General features: G+C 42.4%; 1 protein-coding gene across 4 annotated transcripts in view; it reads left to right on the plus strand.

Annotated features, from left to right (window-relative positions):
* SYNE3 (spectrin repeat containing nuclear envelope family member 3) overlaps window positions 1–16,356 on the plus strand; it is a 65,373-nt gene that overhangs the window by 12,454 nt on the left and 36,563 nt on the right. For 3 of the 4 annotated variants that reach the window (XM_085061463.1, XM_085061464.1, XM_085061461.1), the window contains exons 2-4: window positions 9,878–10,035; window positions 13,038–13,210; window positions 13,810–14,119. In XM_085061463.1, the coding sequence (XP_084917589.1) occupies window positions 9,892–10,035; window positions 13,038–13,210; window positions 13,810–14,119 (627 nt within the window). In that variant the 5' untranslated portion in view covers window positions 9,878–9,891. Of the gene's footprint in view, window positions 1–7,043; window positions 7,192–9,877; window positions 10,036–13,037; window positions 13,211–13,809; window positions 14,120–16,356 lie in introns of those variants that run through there. The other variant, XM_085061462.1, reaches the window with a different exon arrangement.

The following is a 16,356-nucleotide window of genomic DNA, read 5'->3' on the forward strand; positions in this document are numbered from 1 at the left end:
CCTTCAGGAAGATGATAACCAGCTTCTCCTGTTTTCTGAATCAACCTTTTGCAAGGTACCTGCTGAGCACTGATCTGTAAATTCAAAGGGAAATAGCAAAACAAATTTCAGTGGTATGAAGTGCCTTTAAAATACAGCAAGTGTTTGTGTTATCTTAGAAAAGGGCTTTGGAAACTACTAAGGAAATACTTTTATTTCCTATAGACCAAAGTTAAGTTTGTGCCATGATGTATATTACATCTTGTAGAAGAATTATATATTACTTGGGTCAAACAAATCCATAGCTTTATACCTTTTCCTTCTTTCAAGTGTTTAAGAATAGGTAGTGCTGTTACACATCTGCCAGTGTGTGTGTACAAATCCTTGGCTGATATGAACCCCTGTTGCTCTAAATGTATCTCTGAGTTAGCTCTCTGGCAGCCCCAGGGATATGTCCCATAATATTTAGGGTGGAATTTTCAAACTTGCTGAGAAGCAGCACGCCCTGAGGCCCCCTTGGGGTCCAAATAGAGCAGAGCTGCCTGATCTCTTCGGACGTTTGCAGGGAAAAAGAGCTTTGGTTTCTTGTAGTACTCCATTTCTAAAAGGCAGTTGCTAGAGGATAATGTACGAGTGAGAAGAAAAAACGTTGGCTTTGCTTGTGCTGCTCAGCGCGGTAATTATCTGTGATCACAGCTTTAAATAACCCTCTGGTCCTCCTCGCTGGAGGATGACTGCTGACAAACGCTGCTCACTGCTGGATCCTGCTGCCGCTTCACTCTTTGCTTTAGGTTTGATGAATCGCAGTAGGAGGAGGTTCAGATGCCCTCTGGGTTTGTGAACTACAGGACTGCAGTCCGAAGCCTGGCTAAAAAGACTGCTAAAAAGGCAGTCTGAGCGTTCAGAGTGGCAGAGCCGTGGCAGTGCTGGGCTGTTTGCAGCCTGTGCAGGGATCTGTGCAGCTGAAACCACAGATGTGATGCTCTTTAACCCACAGTGCCTGGCGAGCACACACTGTGGGAGGGTGACTGAGACGGGGAAAATGCAATAGTTCAGGCAAAAATGAGTCACGGGAAAGCAGCCTGTTTTAATCAATTCCCAAAGTGTTCTCAGCCACTCAGAATTAATTCATAACCACCATTTTGCAGTGGTCTACTTTGTTTCTGAGCTTGGGGATGAGGTTGCTGATGGTTCCAGTAGTGCATTTTGTTTGGGGCACAGGCAGGCCTTGTTTGCCCGTGGGTTTGTCTGAACACAAAGCTGATGTTTTGCAATATAAAGCCTGACATTATAAGATTAATGCAAATACTGCTTTTAATTATGTCCAGAGTGCTGACTGTTTACGTATAGCTATTTACTGTTTAGATATAGCTTCCTGTATGTTCTTGACAGCATTTCAAGTGTTTATGTCTTTCACGGGTCATTTTTCTCTTTCTTTATATAAACAGATCTTTCTGTTCCATGCAAATTAAAATCTGCTTATTTTCCCATAACCATATGCTTTGATCCCAAGAAAATAACTCTTAATCAACAGCTTTAGTATCTAAAATTAGTATTGTCCTACTTGCTACTTTTCTTCAATTCCATAAGTCTCACTTTCACCATATAAATAGCTCATTACCATAACTGAATTGATAATGTTTTGAAGGAAATCTGAGAAATCTTATGTTTTGGAGAGCTAGTCCTTCAGCTATTCTAAATGTGACAACAAGCATTGTGCCCTTAGAGCATACTTGTAAAGTACTTGCAAGTGACTTTGTTTCTAAGAAATATTTCCAGTAAATTCTTGATTTTAGAGATTTCTTAGTTTAAAAGCCATGTGGTTAGTGCCTCAGGTTGCACACTATCGCTCACTCAGATACAGAGACATTTGAGTGATGGTCAAATGAGATTTCAACACTGATTTTGTAAGGGGAAAAAATTATTTGTGTAAGGGGAAAAAATTGGACCCCTAGATCCATATGTGGAAGCAGTGATGTGGAATAGGAAAGAATGCAGACTTAGAGACAGATTGACATCCTGTACCCCTGAGCACCCATATTACAACAGCAGACCTCTTCAGAACATGGGATTCCTGAAGAAAGTTAATTATCCCACCTCTGGTGCAAGTCCTTGCTTGCAAGTGTCCCTCTCTTGCACTGATTCCAAGGGAATCTCAGGGCTTCCACCTCAGGGTGTCCCACTGACAGCTGAGGGTTCAGCACAGTGAATCTCCTCTCCTGGTGTGAGATCCTGCCCGTGCTGAGGCCACATGCTCCAGCTGGGCTTGGGGATCTCTTGCTGAGTATCTCTGGTTCCAAGGGCTGGGCAGAGGACATGGGTGGTAGAAGCACTGCTGCTTGCACAGAGTGGTGGCAATGCAGCTGAAGGCCCTGACAGCCCTTCCTTCCCTCCATCGCTCTGTGCCCCTGAGTACACACCAATGCCTTGTTTTCATTGCCAAACCCCTTCTGACTTGTCACTTGTCTTCTGTAATCTCTTGGGGACAGAGGTATTATCCTTTTAACTGTAGGGCACTCCTGCTCACCGAGGGTGCTGTGCCAGCACACTCCTCGTATGTGGCTTAACACCCTGGAGTCCTGATTGTGACACTGGCCCTTGGGAGCTGCCGTGTGACAAACTGCACATAAACAAGGAGAGCTGTTCCCAGCTGGCCATGGAAGACAGGCAATTTCTCACTAGGGCTGTGATGCCAAGCAAAGCTAAGCAGCACAGCTGGCGTGTTAAGGATTGCCAGGAAGAACTACTTGGGAATAGTGTGCAGAGCAAAACTAATTTGCAAAGTATATTTGGCAAATAGTTAGGGATAACCACACCTTTGAGAAAATGAGGTTGTCTGTACACAATAATATGACCAGCAAAAGAGGAATGGTTTATCAGATATGTTATTCCTCTGAATTGTTCACTGATCTCTAGCCAAGGGGCAGATACCACAGAGGTTTATTAGTCAGTATATCAGTGCTGTGACTGGCACCCAGTACTGAGGGATCACACAGTCTGTGGAGGACAAGTGGGAGATAATTAAATACATAAATTCTAGTCTCCAGAGACAGCAAAACTAATGCTGTTGGCTTGCAGGGCTTTTTTGTTGTCTGACTGGTGGTAAAACTCAGAGAGCTGACAAAAGCTGAAACCAAAGCTACTTGGGAACTTGTCCCCTGCTGCTCAAGATGTAGATTGCTGGTAAACCCACAGATATCTTTCAGGGGTAATTTCCCCATCAGATTCCCTGGACCTGAAGAATCCCTGCTGAAGTTGTAGAGCAGAGGTGTTTAACCTGTGGTTTCTCAGACACACAAGTGTCTGTGAATGGTAACTAGGAAAATGAAGCCTCTTGTCATTAAATTTGAAGTCACCAAAAAGATATCTGCATCTTAGCAGGGACACTTGAAGTGGTACAGATTAGAAATGGTTGAAAATCACTCTCTGCAGCATTTATTAACAGAATCTTCGACTTTGTTCTTGTCCTTTCAAGTGTTTCCTTATTGCTTAGAGGCAAGAAACAAAGAGCCTTTGAACCCAAGTTGTTATCTGTAAAAGGGATAGGATAGTCTTACTTCCCTGGGGGGCTGACTGAATAAATGCTCTAAAGATTGTTTCTACCTCAGTAATGTGGGGATAGAAATTCAAAATCCAAACCAGACAGCTATCTAATACAGATGCTCTGTCTCCTTGATGGTAAAAAAAATTCTAGACCAGAACTAAACCCTGCATTTTACTTATCTAATGGGATCATGGTAGACCAACCTGTCTCCTGGAGTGACCTGGAAATGTGAATGCTTCTGTGTGGAGTGTATGGAATGGGGAGACATTTGTAATTAAGAGTCCTCACTTACTCTTTTTATTTCCAAATAAAAAATAAAAATGCTGTGATCAGATCTACTGATTATCATTTCCTAGAAGGGATGATGGCCCCAGGACCCAATTCTGCCTTATTTGTATGCTATGATACCATTTGGATATAAAATTATTTTTAAATTTCAATCTCTTTTTTTTAAGGAAATGGCTTTTTAGACCTGGGAATGATATATTTTCCCCAGCAGTCTTAGAAAACAAAAAGATACCCTGCTTGTACTGGCTCTCACTAAAGTCTGAAATGAATCTTTAAACAAATGGCTGAAAAAAATCAGGCTTTTTTTTGAGAGTTAGCCTGCACAGAACATGTCTCTGCTTTTCAGTTTTTGATAACAAAGAGAATATTGTCAGGTGTGATCATGTTGTGGCAGAATGTCTTGCCTTAGCCATAGGGTTCCTATGGATTGTTTTGTAAGGGAGGGGAAGTGCTAGGGATGAGTGCTGTATGTACTCAGAATGTTGGCACTCCTTGGTTGAAGGGGTTGCTTGTAATGAGGATACAGATGTGTTTATTCCAAAAACCCTATTCATACTCCAGCTCGTTAATTAGGACAAACAATTGCTGACTGTCATAAACATTCACTGCCAATAACACAGGAGAGGGCTGTGTTGGAAGATGGCCAAGGTGGTAAGATTAATGTTTTGAACCTCTAAAAGATTATGCTGGGAATAACTACACATTTTATTTGAAACCTTGAGAGCTTCTGCACCTATTTGGGCAGTTTAACTAGGCTCTGCATGGGTGTAGCTGCTGTCCTGGAGGGTTTCAGGAACGCTGGGAAGGCTGGCTGGATTCAAAATTCACAATAGCTCCTCCTGCAGTAGACCAAGAATACTCAGCTTTGGAAAGACAAGGGGCAGTTCTCTGTGCCTCTGTGGTCTGTGCCAACTCCTGACCTCTGCTCCAATCTGAAGCAGACACTCAGAGCTCCCAGCTCTGGGCCTCCTCAGAGCTCTCTTTATAGTATCTGGGGAAGCTGAAAAGTTACTAAATTATCCCAGATACAATTCCCAGAACCAAAATTGCTTCCACACTCAGACATTTGTCTAAAATTTGATTCAGTTCAGGTTTTGGGTTTTTTTAAATCTTTTTTATTTCACATTCAGTCCTAGAACTAAATGAAAAGGGTTACCGAAAAGTTTGAAGTATTTCAATAATTGGAAAATAGTCTCCCTAATGGTGAGTGGTTTGAATTTTCCTGGAGCGTTTTCGTACTTTTATTTTTGTAAGAACTGGGTTCTGGAAACTAGTCAAGTAGTATGTGAATGTAAGAATCCAAGACATATTGAAACCATTTAAAAGCCTGTGTTCTATAAATGTAGGGTTTAAAAGAATGTGTAAAATGGGAGTGGTTGTAAGAAACGTTTAAGAGATTTAAATTTTTTTTTTAAAAGAACAAAAAAACCCAGCCCCAGTATGACTGGCAGAGAGAAAATAGTACGTTAGGAAATATTGCAAAATAATAGGATAATGCTAAGAAAAAGACACCGCACTTGCAAAATAATTTTAAAAGCTATCAGTAGTGTATTACAAATACTAAATAAGTAAATCTTGCAATGTCCCGGAAGAGTTATTAGATGCACTAGCAAGGCTCCTACGGTGGCTGTACTTAGGGAAGAACTGCACAGAGAAATTTGGCTCTGGGAGTTCCATGGGGGTCACAGGAGGGGTGACCTCTGCCTGTCTCTGTGTCAGGGTCTGCCGTGGAAACCCAGACATGTCCCCATAGTGGCTCCAAGGCCTCAAATTAGCAGTCAGCTAATTCATTTATCTGCTCTCTCAGCGAGATGGCTTGAAGATCACAGTTAAAACAAAGCTGCCTCTGCATCTCTTCAGCCCAGGCCAACACAAATGGAGCAGATTTTAAAAGGAAAATCCAGCTTGCTTTTGCATTGGATCTCATTAATTTGTGGTGGGGTATTCAGCCTGTGGGTGAGCTGGGGATACAGAGTGTGTGCCCCTAGCATCCTTCCAGCTGCCTCTTCTCCTCCAGGATTTTGGGAAGAGGTGATATGCTGCAGTTCTCTAACTTCCCTCCTTGCTAAATGGTTTCATGCCTGGATGAGAGAGGAGGAGAGCAGTGATGCTGACTTGAGACAAGTGTGTGCCATGTCAGCTGTTCACCTTTCCCTCTTCCAAAGGTGCAGGTATTCCGTGCACATAACTGAGCCTCAGACAAACCAGTGCAAGCCCTGGCTGTGTTGTGGGTGTGCAATGGGTCTGGCAGAGCAGCTGGGCAAGGGCTGAGGCATTGTCCCTCTGTGGCTGAAGCAGGTGTGCCTACCCAGACACTGGCAGGCGGTGCTTTGGGGGTCATGGGGGGTGATTCACAGAAGGTAGGAAGACTAGTGTTGTGCGAGAGGTTCAGCTGCAGGTTTCTGCAGCTAATCTGTGTCTTACAGCTTCCTATTCCTAAAATGTGCTTTTTATAACCTGTGGATATACTGCAGGAGCTGTCCTGGGTCAGTTCTGTTCAACACCCTGAAATATGATTCTTTGTTACGTCTACCAAGAAACTGTTCCTACATTTGGCCAAATAAAACTTGGTTTTGCTCAGCATCTCATTACCTATGCTGGAATTTCCTATGCATAGTTATTGCCCTCATTTAGTAACATGTATAGAGATGGTGAGTGCTTTCTACAGTGTAAATGCACCTTCCACAGGATGCATTAATATACCGATTCAAGTGGCATTAAATGAAAAGCAGTTTTGAACAGCTGGATGCATTTGAAAATACCTGAGAAAAACAATTTTGTCCAAATTGCTCAGAGGATCGCACTGGCAATTAAGGGAAGACTTTCCCTGGCACAGTGAGTCCCAGAGACTGAGCCTGGGCTAGGGTCTGTGCACCATGGTACAGGTGGTCCTAATGGTCTGCTGCTGTTACAGGTTGGTGTGAATGATGGCTTTGCACAGCTCTACAGCTTAGGTCTGTTCCAGGAGCTGCTATGTCTCCTTTGTCCCTTTTGTACTGATCAGGGTCCAGAAGTATTGCTCAATTTCATGTTCAGAAGTATTGCTCAATCATTTCGTCCCAATGATGCAACAGAAATGGGGTGAATGCTGTTGATTCATTAACTTTTATCCACTAATCGTTAATCCCAGCTTTAGAAGAATTTGCAGAGGAGTTATAGGTTTGTCATATCTCAAATAGTCAATAGTTGTTTTTCCTTCCAAGCAGACAGTAAGTCAGAAATCACATTTTCACCTTGCAGATATCAATCATGCTGTTAGTGCCTGGGAAGGGTTCCAGAACAAAATTCTGGTGCTGTAGCTGATTGCCTCAGCCAGCATCTGGCTGCCCTGCGTGGAGGGAGGACAGCAGGTCTCAAAAGGCAGCCCAGATCCATGTCAGGTATTGCAGGTTGTAACTGCTATGAAATCCACCTGTGCATGGAGTCCATGCTAAATTTAGTCATTTTGGTGGTACTTTAAATAGGAATTGCTTGGTCAAAATCAGCCTGTGATGTTATGCGTGTAGCTGGAGTAGCAAAGTGTTTTTCTTCCTTTGCAAGCTGGTGATCTTAGTAGTGAAATAACTTTTTTTGTGGTTTCCTGTGTTGACTGCTTACGAGGATTGACAGTGTGTGGGATGGGGAGGGCTGTGTAACTAAGGCTTGACAGAAATTCCTTGTGCTCAGAGGAGAGCAGCATGAGGGCAGAGTGTGAGTGGAGTTTTCTTCCTGTTGGATGACTGTTGGTTTTCCACTGCTTCTTAACCATGTTAGATTGCCCTCAACTCTTTGTAAAAAATAGGACTGGGATAACATTGTGTTCACTATTGGCTACTCTATGACTGGAGTACAGAAGCCAAATTTAAATGTGATATGGATGTTGCCAGGAATAGAAGTCTCCTAGGAAATGAATGCCACTTCTCGTCAGTGTCCATCCAGCAAATGTGCTGTGAGCTTTTGTTTCACAATAGCATAACTGGAATCACCACAGCTCATACTTGGGCAATCAGAAACTGCTTGCCTAGAAATGTAGATATGTAACAAGGAGAGTTTGAGGGGACAGTCCCTCTACAACTGCCAGATATAATGACAAATGCTAATGTGAAAATGAGTTGATTTCTCAGCTGCAATGAGATATGTGCTCTTTTCTGAAAATTGCATTATTGTAGTTCAGAAATGTCAGTTCAGAACCAGCCATAGTTGGAGAAGGACACAGCTATCTAGCAATCCTCTGAGAATAACATTACTCTATTAGCTGGCTTCATCTTTAGGACTCTTGTGATGTAAGTCAATGATTTTAGCTTTAATTATATATCCTGTCATAGTTTTTATATTAGAGAGGGAGTAGCTGCCATGCCACACCACCCTCACTAAATCCAGTACATCCTGTTTTATTTTTTAAATCTTTTCAAGGTGAGGTCACTCTTTTTAAAACTGCTCTCAGGTTCTGAGAGCTACAGCCTCAGATTCTGTCCTGTCTGACAGGAGGAGGAATTCCCTCCTTCATGGAAATGCAGCTCCACTGATCTGCTCATGGAGGTCTGACCCCATCCTGTGCTCTAGCTGTCCCAATGGGTAGAGCAGTAGCTGCTCTGCAGGTGCAGCTCTTTCATTCTCTTCTGGGACCTGTTGCATAGAAAGCCTGCTGGTGGCTGGGAAGCAAAAATTCAGACTGTTGTGAATGCTGACATCTTGTTTCCTCTGGTCTGATGTGGAAGAAAATGCCCTGGGAGCTGCAGGGAATGACCTCTAATATTGCATGAATCCTTTTACCTCGTGGAGAGGAACATCAGCAGGATGGTGGGGAGCTTTCTGCTGGTGAGCAGAAGGAAGGCTCTCCCTTGTAAAGACTGAGCTGCTGAGAGCTATGGAGGTTGAAAAACACCACTGGTCCAGCTTCACCAGGAGCTGTGCTCTGCCTCTCACATACAGCACTTTCTTCCACATGAATTGTTTCATGGAAACTGAGGGGCTACTGCGGAGCTGAATTCTGCATAGTGAACTTGGGTTCAGTAATTAAGTCAAACTTTGTGCTGAAAAAACCTTTCAGTGATGAATAACAAAGAGGAAGAATATTTTATTTTCCACGAGACACTGGCTGCTTGGCTGGCAGTAGTTGTAGGATGTGATCCAAACCCATTGAATGTCAGTGGCTCTCTCTCTGTTCATTTCAGTGGAGCTGACCTACAGGGTGCTTTGTGCTCGTCCTTATTAGTCAAGTTTAGTTCAGCAGTCCTAGGGATGAGCCTGGGATGGCTCTCCTCTGTTGTACAGGCACAAAGGGGGCTGGCTGGGCAGTGGGGAGATTGTGCTCTAAACAGAAACATCAACAGAGCAACCAACCGTCACCCCTTCCTGCTGATTGGAAATGGGCAACAAGAGAGAGGGAGAGCAAAATTAAAAGCTTGGAGCCTGCTATGGAGTAAAAGAGATAGCAAAAGAAGGCATCCACCAGTGTTGATATTCCCCTGTGAAGGCTTGTTTGTGATCTGCCTTGGAAATGGTTGGCCAGTTCCCACTGTCTGTGTATTCCAGGCTCACTGCATGTGTATTCAGGTATCCTCTGCACAGTCTTAGCAGAAGTTAACTGAGGGTCTAAGCATCTGATCCTGCCCTCAGCAGCTTTGAAGGGTTTATACACCTCTTAAGTTAAGTATGTGCCAAGTACTTTGTTAGCCTGGTTTCAGATGCTCAGTACATGAGCCTGGAAGGGCATTGGGAGAGTTTTATACTGACATGGCTCTGGGAAGAAACAGAACGTGTTTGTGTTTGGTGTAGCTAATCTGGAATACACCACAAACACCAAATTAATCTCATTTAAAAGCTTTGAATTAAATCTGTTTACTGTAATGGAGCCTCCCACAGTTCTCCACCTTCTTTTTGTTTCCTGGTATGTTTTCATTTGGGAAAGCTGCAGTGTGAATGTGTTCTCTGTGCTCAGCTGAACAGCAATACTGCTGCAGTTTTTGGTACTGGAGGAAAGCCTCAACATCATTAGCTTTTCTCCCTTGCTCCTTCAGATTGCCTTTCATTCCTGTTTAGGTCATATTCAAAACCTACTTACCTCCCTGTTTCCTGTCCTTTCAGCTTCTTCAAATGCAATGACTCAGCAGCTACAGGATGAATTTGACAGTAGCGTGGAGAATGCAGAAGCTTGGATGAAGGCCATCCAAGAGAGACTGAGGATCAATGACAACACCAAAGGACCTCGATCTGCCCTGGAAGCCAGACTGAGAGAGACTGAGGTAAGGGAAGAGTGATGGAATTCGGAGGTGGCTCTCACTGCTGCCCCTTTTACAGCAGTTATTGCTGTGAGCTTGGGAGTTTTCCATTAGGAAATTGTCAGCTGCCCTTGCTTGTTGGAGCACTGGGCCTGTGTGGATGGGTTCACATCAACATTCTCTCTAATTTTTCCATCTGCAAAATGTTTACAGATGTAGAAAAAGAGGATGGCAATTCGATACCACAGGCTTCCAAGCTTTTCAGATTGATTTGGAACACTAGCAGCAGGTTTGGCAGGTTAAAATGTTTACACTCTCCTCAAGCCTGGAACGCTCTGGTTGCTGCTTGCAATTACCATAGTAATTTGCAGACAACCAGCATATAATATAGGAGAATCAGGTCACATTAGTGTTCCATCTCGTTCAGCGCTCTGGCACTGTTAGAGAATGATTGCAGTGTCCTGGTAATGGACTGTTCTAGAGTAATTCCTTTGTCCTTTTCCATCAACCCTGATGATAAGAGGGTTTACAGATCCCCTTTGTGATCTGTTTAATGAAAAGGTAAAAGTTCTCATTTTTTCCTGGTTTTACTTAATCTGTTGTATAACTCTTCTCACAGAGATCCTGTTGCAGATTGTGCTTGCTCTCTCACAGTGACTTTGCATTCATTAACTTCAGTTTCATTAGATGTTATCTAGGGCTTGTAATTTCAGAGAAGGAAACACTCCTGTTTGTCCCATATGTACCATTTATGATCAGAGGGAGTGGTGATATGTCTGTGACTAACATTGAAACTATTTTTATACTTTTATTACCTTTAATTCCAAGTAATATGCTCTTTAATTTAAATGGCAAAATCTTTCCCATTGTTACTTACCCTAAAGTCTATCTTTTTGTGTGTCTACTTATGTTTGGCCTCTTCTAAAGTTTAACAAAAAAGGTTGCAGGGTTACATGGATGATGAGGTATTTTACAGTGATGTCTTCTGCCTTTCTCCTTAGAATTGGTTAATTGGAGGATGGATCTTGCTTCTGGCATAATATAGAGACGGTTCATGGAATGATGGAGGGGTGGCTAGACTTGCATGTCAGTCATAAAAGTCTGAAGCATTTTATCTTGGTCTATAGTTTTATTTTTTGACCCTAAATTGTTTTCACCCTGTCCTTTTGTCTAGGAAACTATGATGTGTACAGTCTCAAAAAACAGGCAAAACCCACAGGAACTTGTGTGGAAGAGTGGTAGTTTGGCAGAGGGGGTACAGTCATGGCAGAGATAAAAAGTTGAAAGGTCTGGAGCTTTGTGGTGATGGGATATGGCCTGAACTGAAGCCTGTTGACTTCTGTGGGCTTTAGAGGAGGTCTGTAACACGCAAAAAGTCATGTTAAGAGATTCTTTTAGCTCCGACTTTGGAAATTTATCATTCCAAAGATTAACAAGTGTCTGTTCTGTCTTCCTGTGTGTATCTTAACCACCTCCTGCTCCTTCATCCTGCCTCCTATCTGGGCCTGGCTTCTGTCTCCAGCTCAGATTTCCTCGTGATGTGCTCACTGCTTTACCTGTTGGCTGTTTTCAAATATAGTGGTCAAATTTCAGTTCCTTTTTTGCACCTGGCTTGCCAGTTTTTTTCATGCTTCCTTCCTGTGGTTTATTTTCTGTTAATTTGTTAATGAAAATGTCAGCCACTGATAGAAATCATGTAAAAAACAGATTTGAAAAATGACTGTACAGCCACTGCTTTCTCTCCAGCTGTTGTTTGCTTCCAATTGCTGGAAAAACATCAGGCTAAGAATACAGCTTTACTCTTAAACTGTTCTTGTTGGATGATAGCTATGCTTGTATTTTCTTGCTTTGCCCTGCCCTTTGCCCTGCTTCCCTGAATTCTGTCAATCACACCTTTCATAGTAAATCACTTGTGCAAACACCTGTTTGTACATCACGTGCAGGTGTGTTGCCTACATGCCAAAAGAACAGGCTTTTCCCAGAATGTGAGACAGGAAATCCAAAAGCCTTTTACCTGTCTCATCTTTGCAATAACTGACAAGATTTTTTTTTTTAAAGTCAGGTTCCATAGGCCTAATTTTACCGAAAGTAATTGCAGATTTTGAACATCTTGGTGTTTTCATTATAGAAGCCTTTTTCTTCAAACCTGAATGCCTGCAGTTTTCCAGGAGTTTATGGAAGAGCAGCCAGAAAAGCTAATTTGATAGTGTCAGAAGTTTGGATAAAGTAATGTTGAAAACTGACATCCAAATTGGGGGCATAATTAATCTGTTATATTGTACAGAACTTGTGCTGATTTTTCCATCTCTGTATACTTAAAATTAGGTGACTCAACTTTCAGTTCCTGGCATTCCTATTTGTGTAAGATACACATTTTCACCAATTCATAATTTAGCAATTTAGGGTCAAAGCAAAATTTGGTAGCAGGCAGAAAATTCCACTAGTTAATTTCTCTTGGCTTCTTTTCTAAGACAGCTTATATTTGCAGTAGGAAGCCTTTTTAATATGCTTCATGATTTCTTATAGTGGAGCTTAAAATTGAGAGGTTGCAGTGTATCCTGTGGAGGTTGCCTCTCCGTGCTTTGGCAGGTGGGAGAGAACAGCTGGCCTGTGGCAACACTGTGCTGTAATTCCTAACAGCAATGGAAACACAGCCACAGGCATTTCACAGAAAATGGTCTCTTTTTTTGTAGCTAACTTATATGTCCTTCAACTGCTGCGTGGTTTTCGATTAAATTCAGTCCATGTTTAAGAATAAACATGTCTGAAGAAACATTCACATTTTCCTTTCAGGAGAAACTTTGTGGTAGGGAGTTAGGTGGGAAGGGTTAATTGTCCGTGATGTATGCAAATATTTCCATTCCGTGGTAGTGTCAGGTTAACCTCTGGACTTGATGATCATGAGGGTCTTTTCCAGCCTAAATGATTCTATGAGTTCATGATTCCTGTGTAAAAACAAAGTTTACATTTCATCAGTTATGCTTATTTTCTTTCTATGCTTTCAGTATAATTTGTTTTTCTCATAGAAAATACGTGCACTGGAACCAGAAGGCAGCTTGAAAATGGACTTGGTTCTTGTGAAGGCAGATGCTGCTCTTCGCAGCATTGGTGAGGACAAGAAGCATGAGGTTCTCTCTAAACTAAAGGACATTAAAGCCTTGTGGGAAGAGACAGCCATATACATTACTCATTGTCACAGGTAAGACAAACATAGTTTTGGGTGTGTTGAGGCAGTTGTTTCTTCCAGTGGTTTCATAAAGTGCTTCCTGCCTCTTTCTGCTGCCTGGATCGTAGAAAGCAATCCCTGCTAATCCCAGTCCCATGAGCATTTTGGGGACTGTGCTTTCCCTTGCCAAGGAAATTAAAAATATGGAGAGGTAGATGGTTGTGTGTTTTAGCCTAAATGATGATTGAAGATGGTAAAAAAGTTATTATATACAGTATATTGATATTTAGGAAATATATTAAATATATATTTAATATAAATATAATATATTAAATATAAATATATAAAGAGAGGGAGAGAGGATCAGTGAGACCTAGGTGCTCTGCCTTCACAACCTGGCCTACCCTCCTCATGGTCTGGAATGAGGAGATCGGTCAGGCACAGGGAGTTTCTACAGAGTACTTCCTCCCCAAAGCAGAGAGGACCTGGGAAGTGAATCCAGACTCTGAAATCAGAGCAACTTAAAATTGCTGAGAACCTCATGCACTGCTTTGAAGGCCTTTTGAGATTGTTGGTCTCCACTGCTCCCATCATCATTTCATCTAACTGCTCTCTCTTGCTCTCTCCAACAGCCGCATTGAGTGGGTCTGGCTGCACTGGAGTGAGTACCTGAAAGCCCAAGATGAGTTTTACATGTGGATTCACAACATGAGGCTGACCTTGGAGCCTGACATCGAGCTGCAGCTTGGCTTGAAGGAGAAGCAGTGGCAGCTGAGCCACGCTCAGGTTTTGCAGAATGATGTCCTAAATCAGTCAGTCCTGCTGGAAAGGCTGCTGGAGGAAGCTGCTTCCTTATTCAGCAGGATAGGTGACCCCAGTGTTGATGAGGATGCTCAGAAGAAAATGAGGGTGGAATATGAAGGAATCAGACAAGAAGCTCAGGTACACTTATAAAGAGTGGGTGTTCAAATTTCTCCAATGTGTGGTATTGTTTGCTACTTGCTGCTTGAGGGATGGGGCTTACCTGGTAGGACTGCCAAAGGAAGCAGAGTGAGGACTGCTGTTCTGGCAGTCAATTGACTGTTTCAAATAATTGTCAAGTCCCAAGATGAGCTGTTAATTGGGACACTCTTACAAGGTCCTTTATAGTGTGTTGTTGTAAATAACTGCAGGCTGCTTGCTGTGACCTGGTGAATATTACTTTAGGTCATCTCTATATAAAGTTTGAATTGTTCCTCATCTTTCAGCACATTAGTGGTTCTTGTATAACGAAATGCAGAGTACCCATTCCAGGAGTTAGGGAATATTGCGTGCATGCACCCTTGTTGGAGGAAATACCATTAATTGAGACCCAGAGCTGCCTTCCCTGCCTGCAGAACTGGGAAACACAGAGGTGGGAGTGGCCAGTGGCCAGTTCCACTGTCTGAAAAATTTTCATGCACACAGGTATTCATTCTTGCCTCATAATAATCTTCCAGCTTGAACAGTTGAAAGGCTGGTGTAAGACATCCTGCTTCATCTTTCAGTACCAGCAATCTCCTTTGACCCTCTTTCTGAGTAAAGACTTTGGAAAAGGTTCATACTTATTCACTTCAAAACTCAGGTAAAGACAGGATTAGACCATGTGGTATGGCTGAGGGGCAGGCATCTGCAGGTGGGCAGAAGAATTCAATTTCTTACTAACCAAATCACTAGAAATGCTCAAAGGGATATTTTAAATATATGTATAGACACATCTATCCCAAACATATGTTTTTGTCTCATAGTGGCTTCCAGGAGCTTCATAGGCTGGAATTACCTGTGCAAATACAAATAATTTTCATGACATTGGTTCTGCTGTCTGCCTCCGTTATAATGCTGCCTTCTATGAATTCCCACACCTACACACCACTCCAGAACTGAAGCCTGACAGTGATGTGTGCTTTCCCTCCGTGGGTGCCACTGTACAAAGTTAACTTCAGGTCACACTGGGAGAACAACAACATTGGGATGCTTGTACCATTACCCTGCTTGCTCTATAGATACTTTTGCTCTTTTGAAGTAAAATACCCTGAGCCTCAAAAGCAGCAAAACCCCCCCTGAACTGGCATCTTTTGTGAGCATGTAGTTCAGATACTTATATAGTCATAAAGATACAACTACTGCTAATGTCTCTCCAAAATCTAGAGTATATTTGGAAATTCTGTAGCTGCAGCTGCCACAGAGAAGCCACCAGCAGACTTAAGCCTCGACATTGGTTATTTATTTTTAAAAGTAGATCACTTGATTACAAGGCAACTAGATATACAAATAAGAAGGTTCCTGGAAATTCAGATGTTAGACTGCATTGCAGTTTAAAATTATCATTCATTCCTTCCTTACCAAAATTTGTCCTTGGTTTTGAGGCGGGAGACAGTCATTAGTTATTTTAATAAAGCTGTTCTTTCAAACAAGTAATTTTAATATTCAAAACCAGAATGTGACCTCTCTGAGACTGGTTTTACATAGTGTGATTTCTCTAACCAACTTGGATATGTGCTGGTGTAAATGAGATCAGGAAGTGGCTCATACTAGTTAGACAAAAATATGTCTTTGTGTTTCCAGCCAACTGAGACACTAGAAAAAGCTTTTCTTTGGCATTGGTTATAAATACCACATTTCGTAGAAGGATGGAGTGAGAGAATCCAGCTAAGAAATCCCTCTTTCAGGAGGTATGGAACAAAGAAGGAGGTTGGGAAGCCTTGGATTTTGCAGCTGAAGTAAATGAGGAGTTTATTATCTAATGCCAAGGTTACAGGCACCCTGGGAATTGCCTTGGAAAATATAACACTAGTTAGAGAAACCTGCCGCCTCTTCCAACAGGCGGGAGGAATGAATGAAAGAGACACAGGAGTTGTAAGGGGATTGCTCTGGCCCCACACGTGACGAGAGGCCAGACTAAATGTGACTTGCAGATGCCAGCTGGATGCCTGAGCAGAGGAGACTCACTGGTGTTTGTAGTTCACACTTGTGTTTGAAGAGCATTTTTAGATCCTGTGCAGTTGTCCAGCTCTATCAGAAGGCAGGCTCTTGGACAGTGTTTCTTAAGTGGTTTGCTTCTCTGGTATGAGCAAATGGTGGGAGGTTTTTTTTTTCTTTCTTAGTGCTAACATATGTCTTTAACATTCCCAGATTTTAAAAGCACATCATTTTCCTTTAAT

This window comes from Lichenostomus cassidix, chromosome 5 (assembly GCF_008360975.1).
Source record: "Lichenostomus cassidix isolate B80296 chromosome 5, HeHo_3.0, whole genome shotgun sequence".
Lineage (NCBI taxonomy): Eukaryota > Metazoa > Chordata > Aves > Passeriformes > Meliphagidae > Lichenostomus > Lichenostomus cassidix.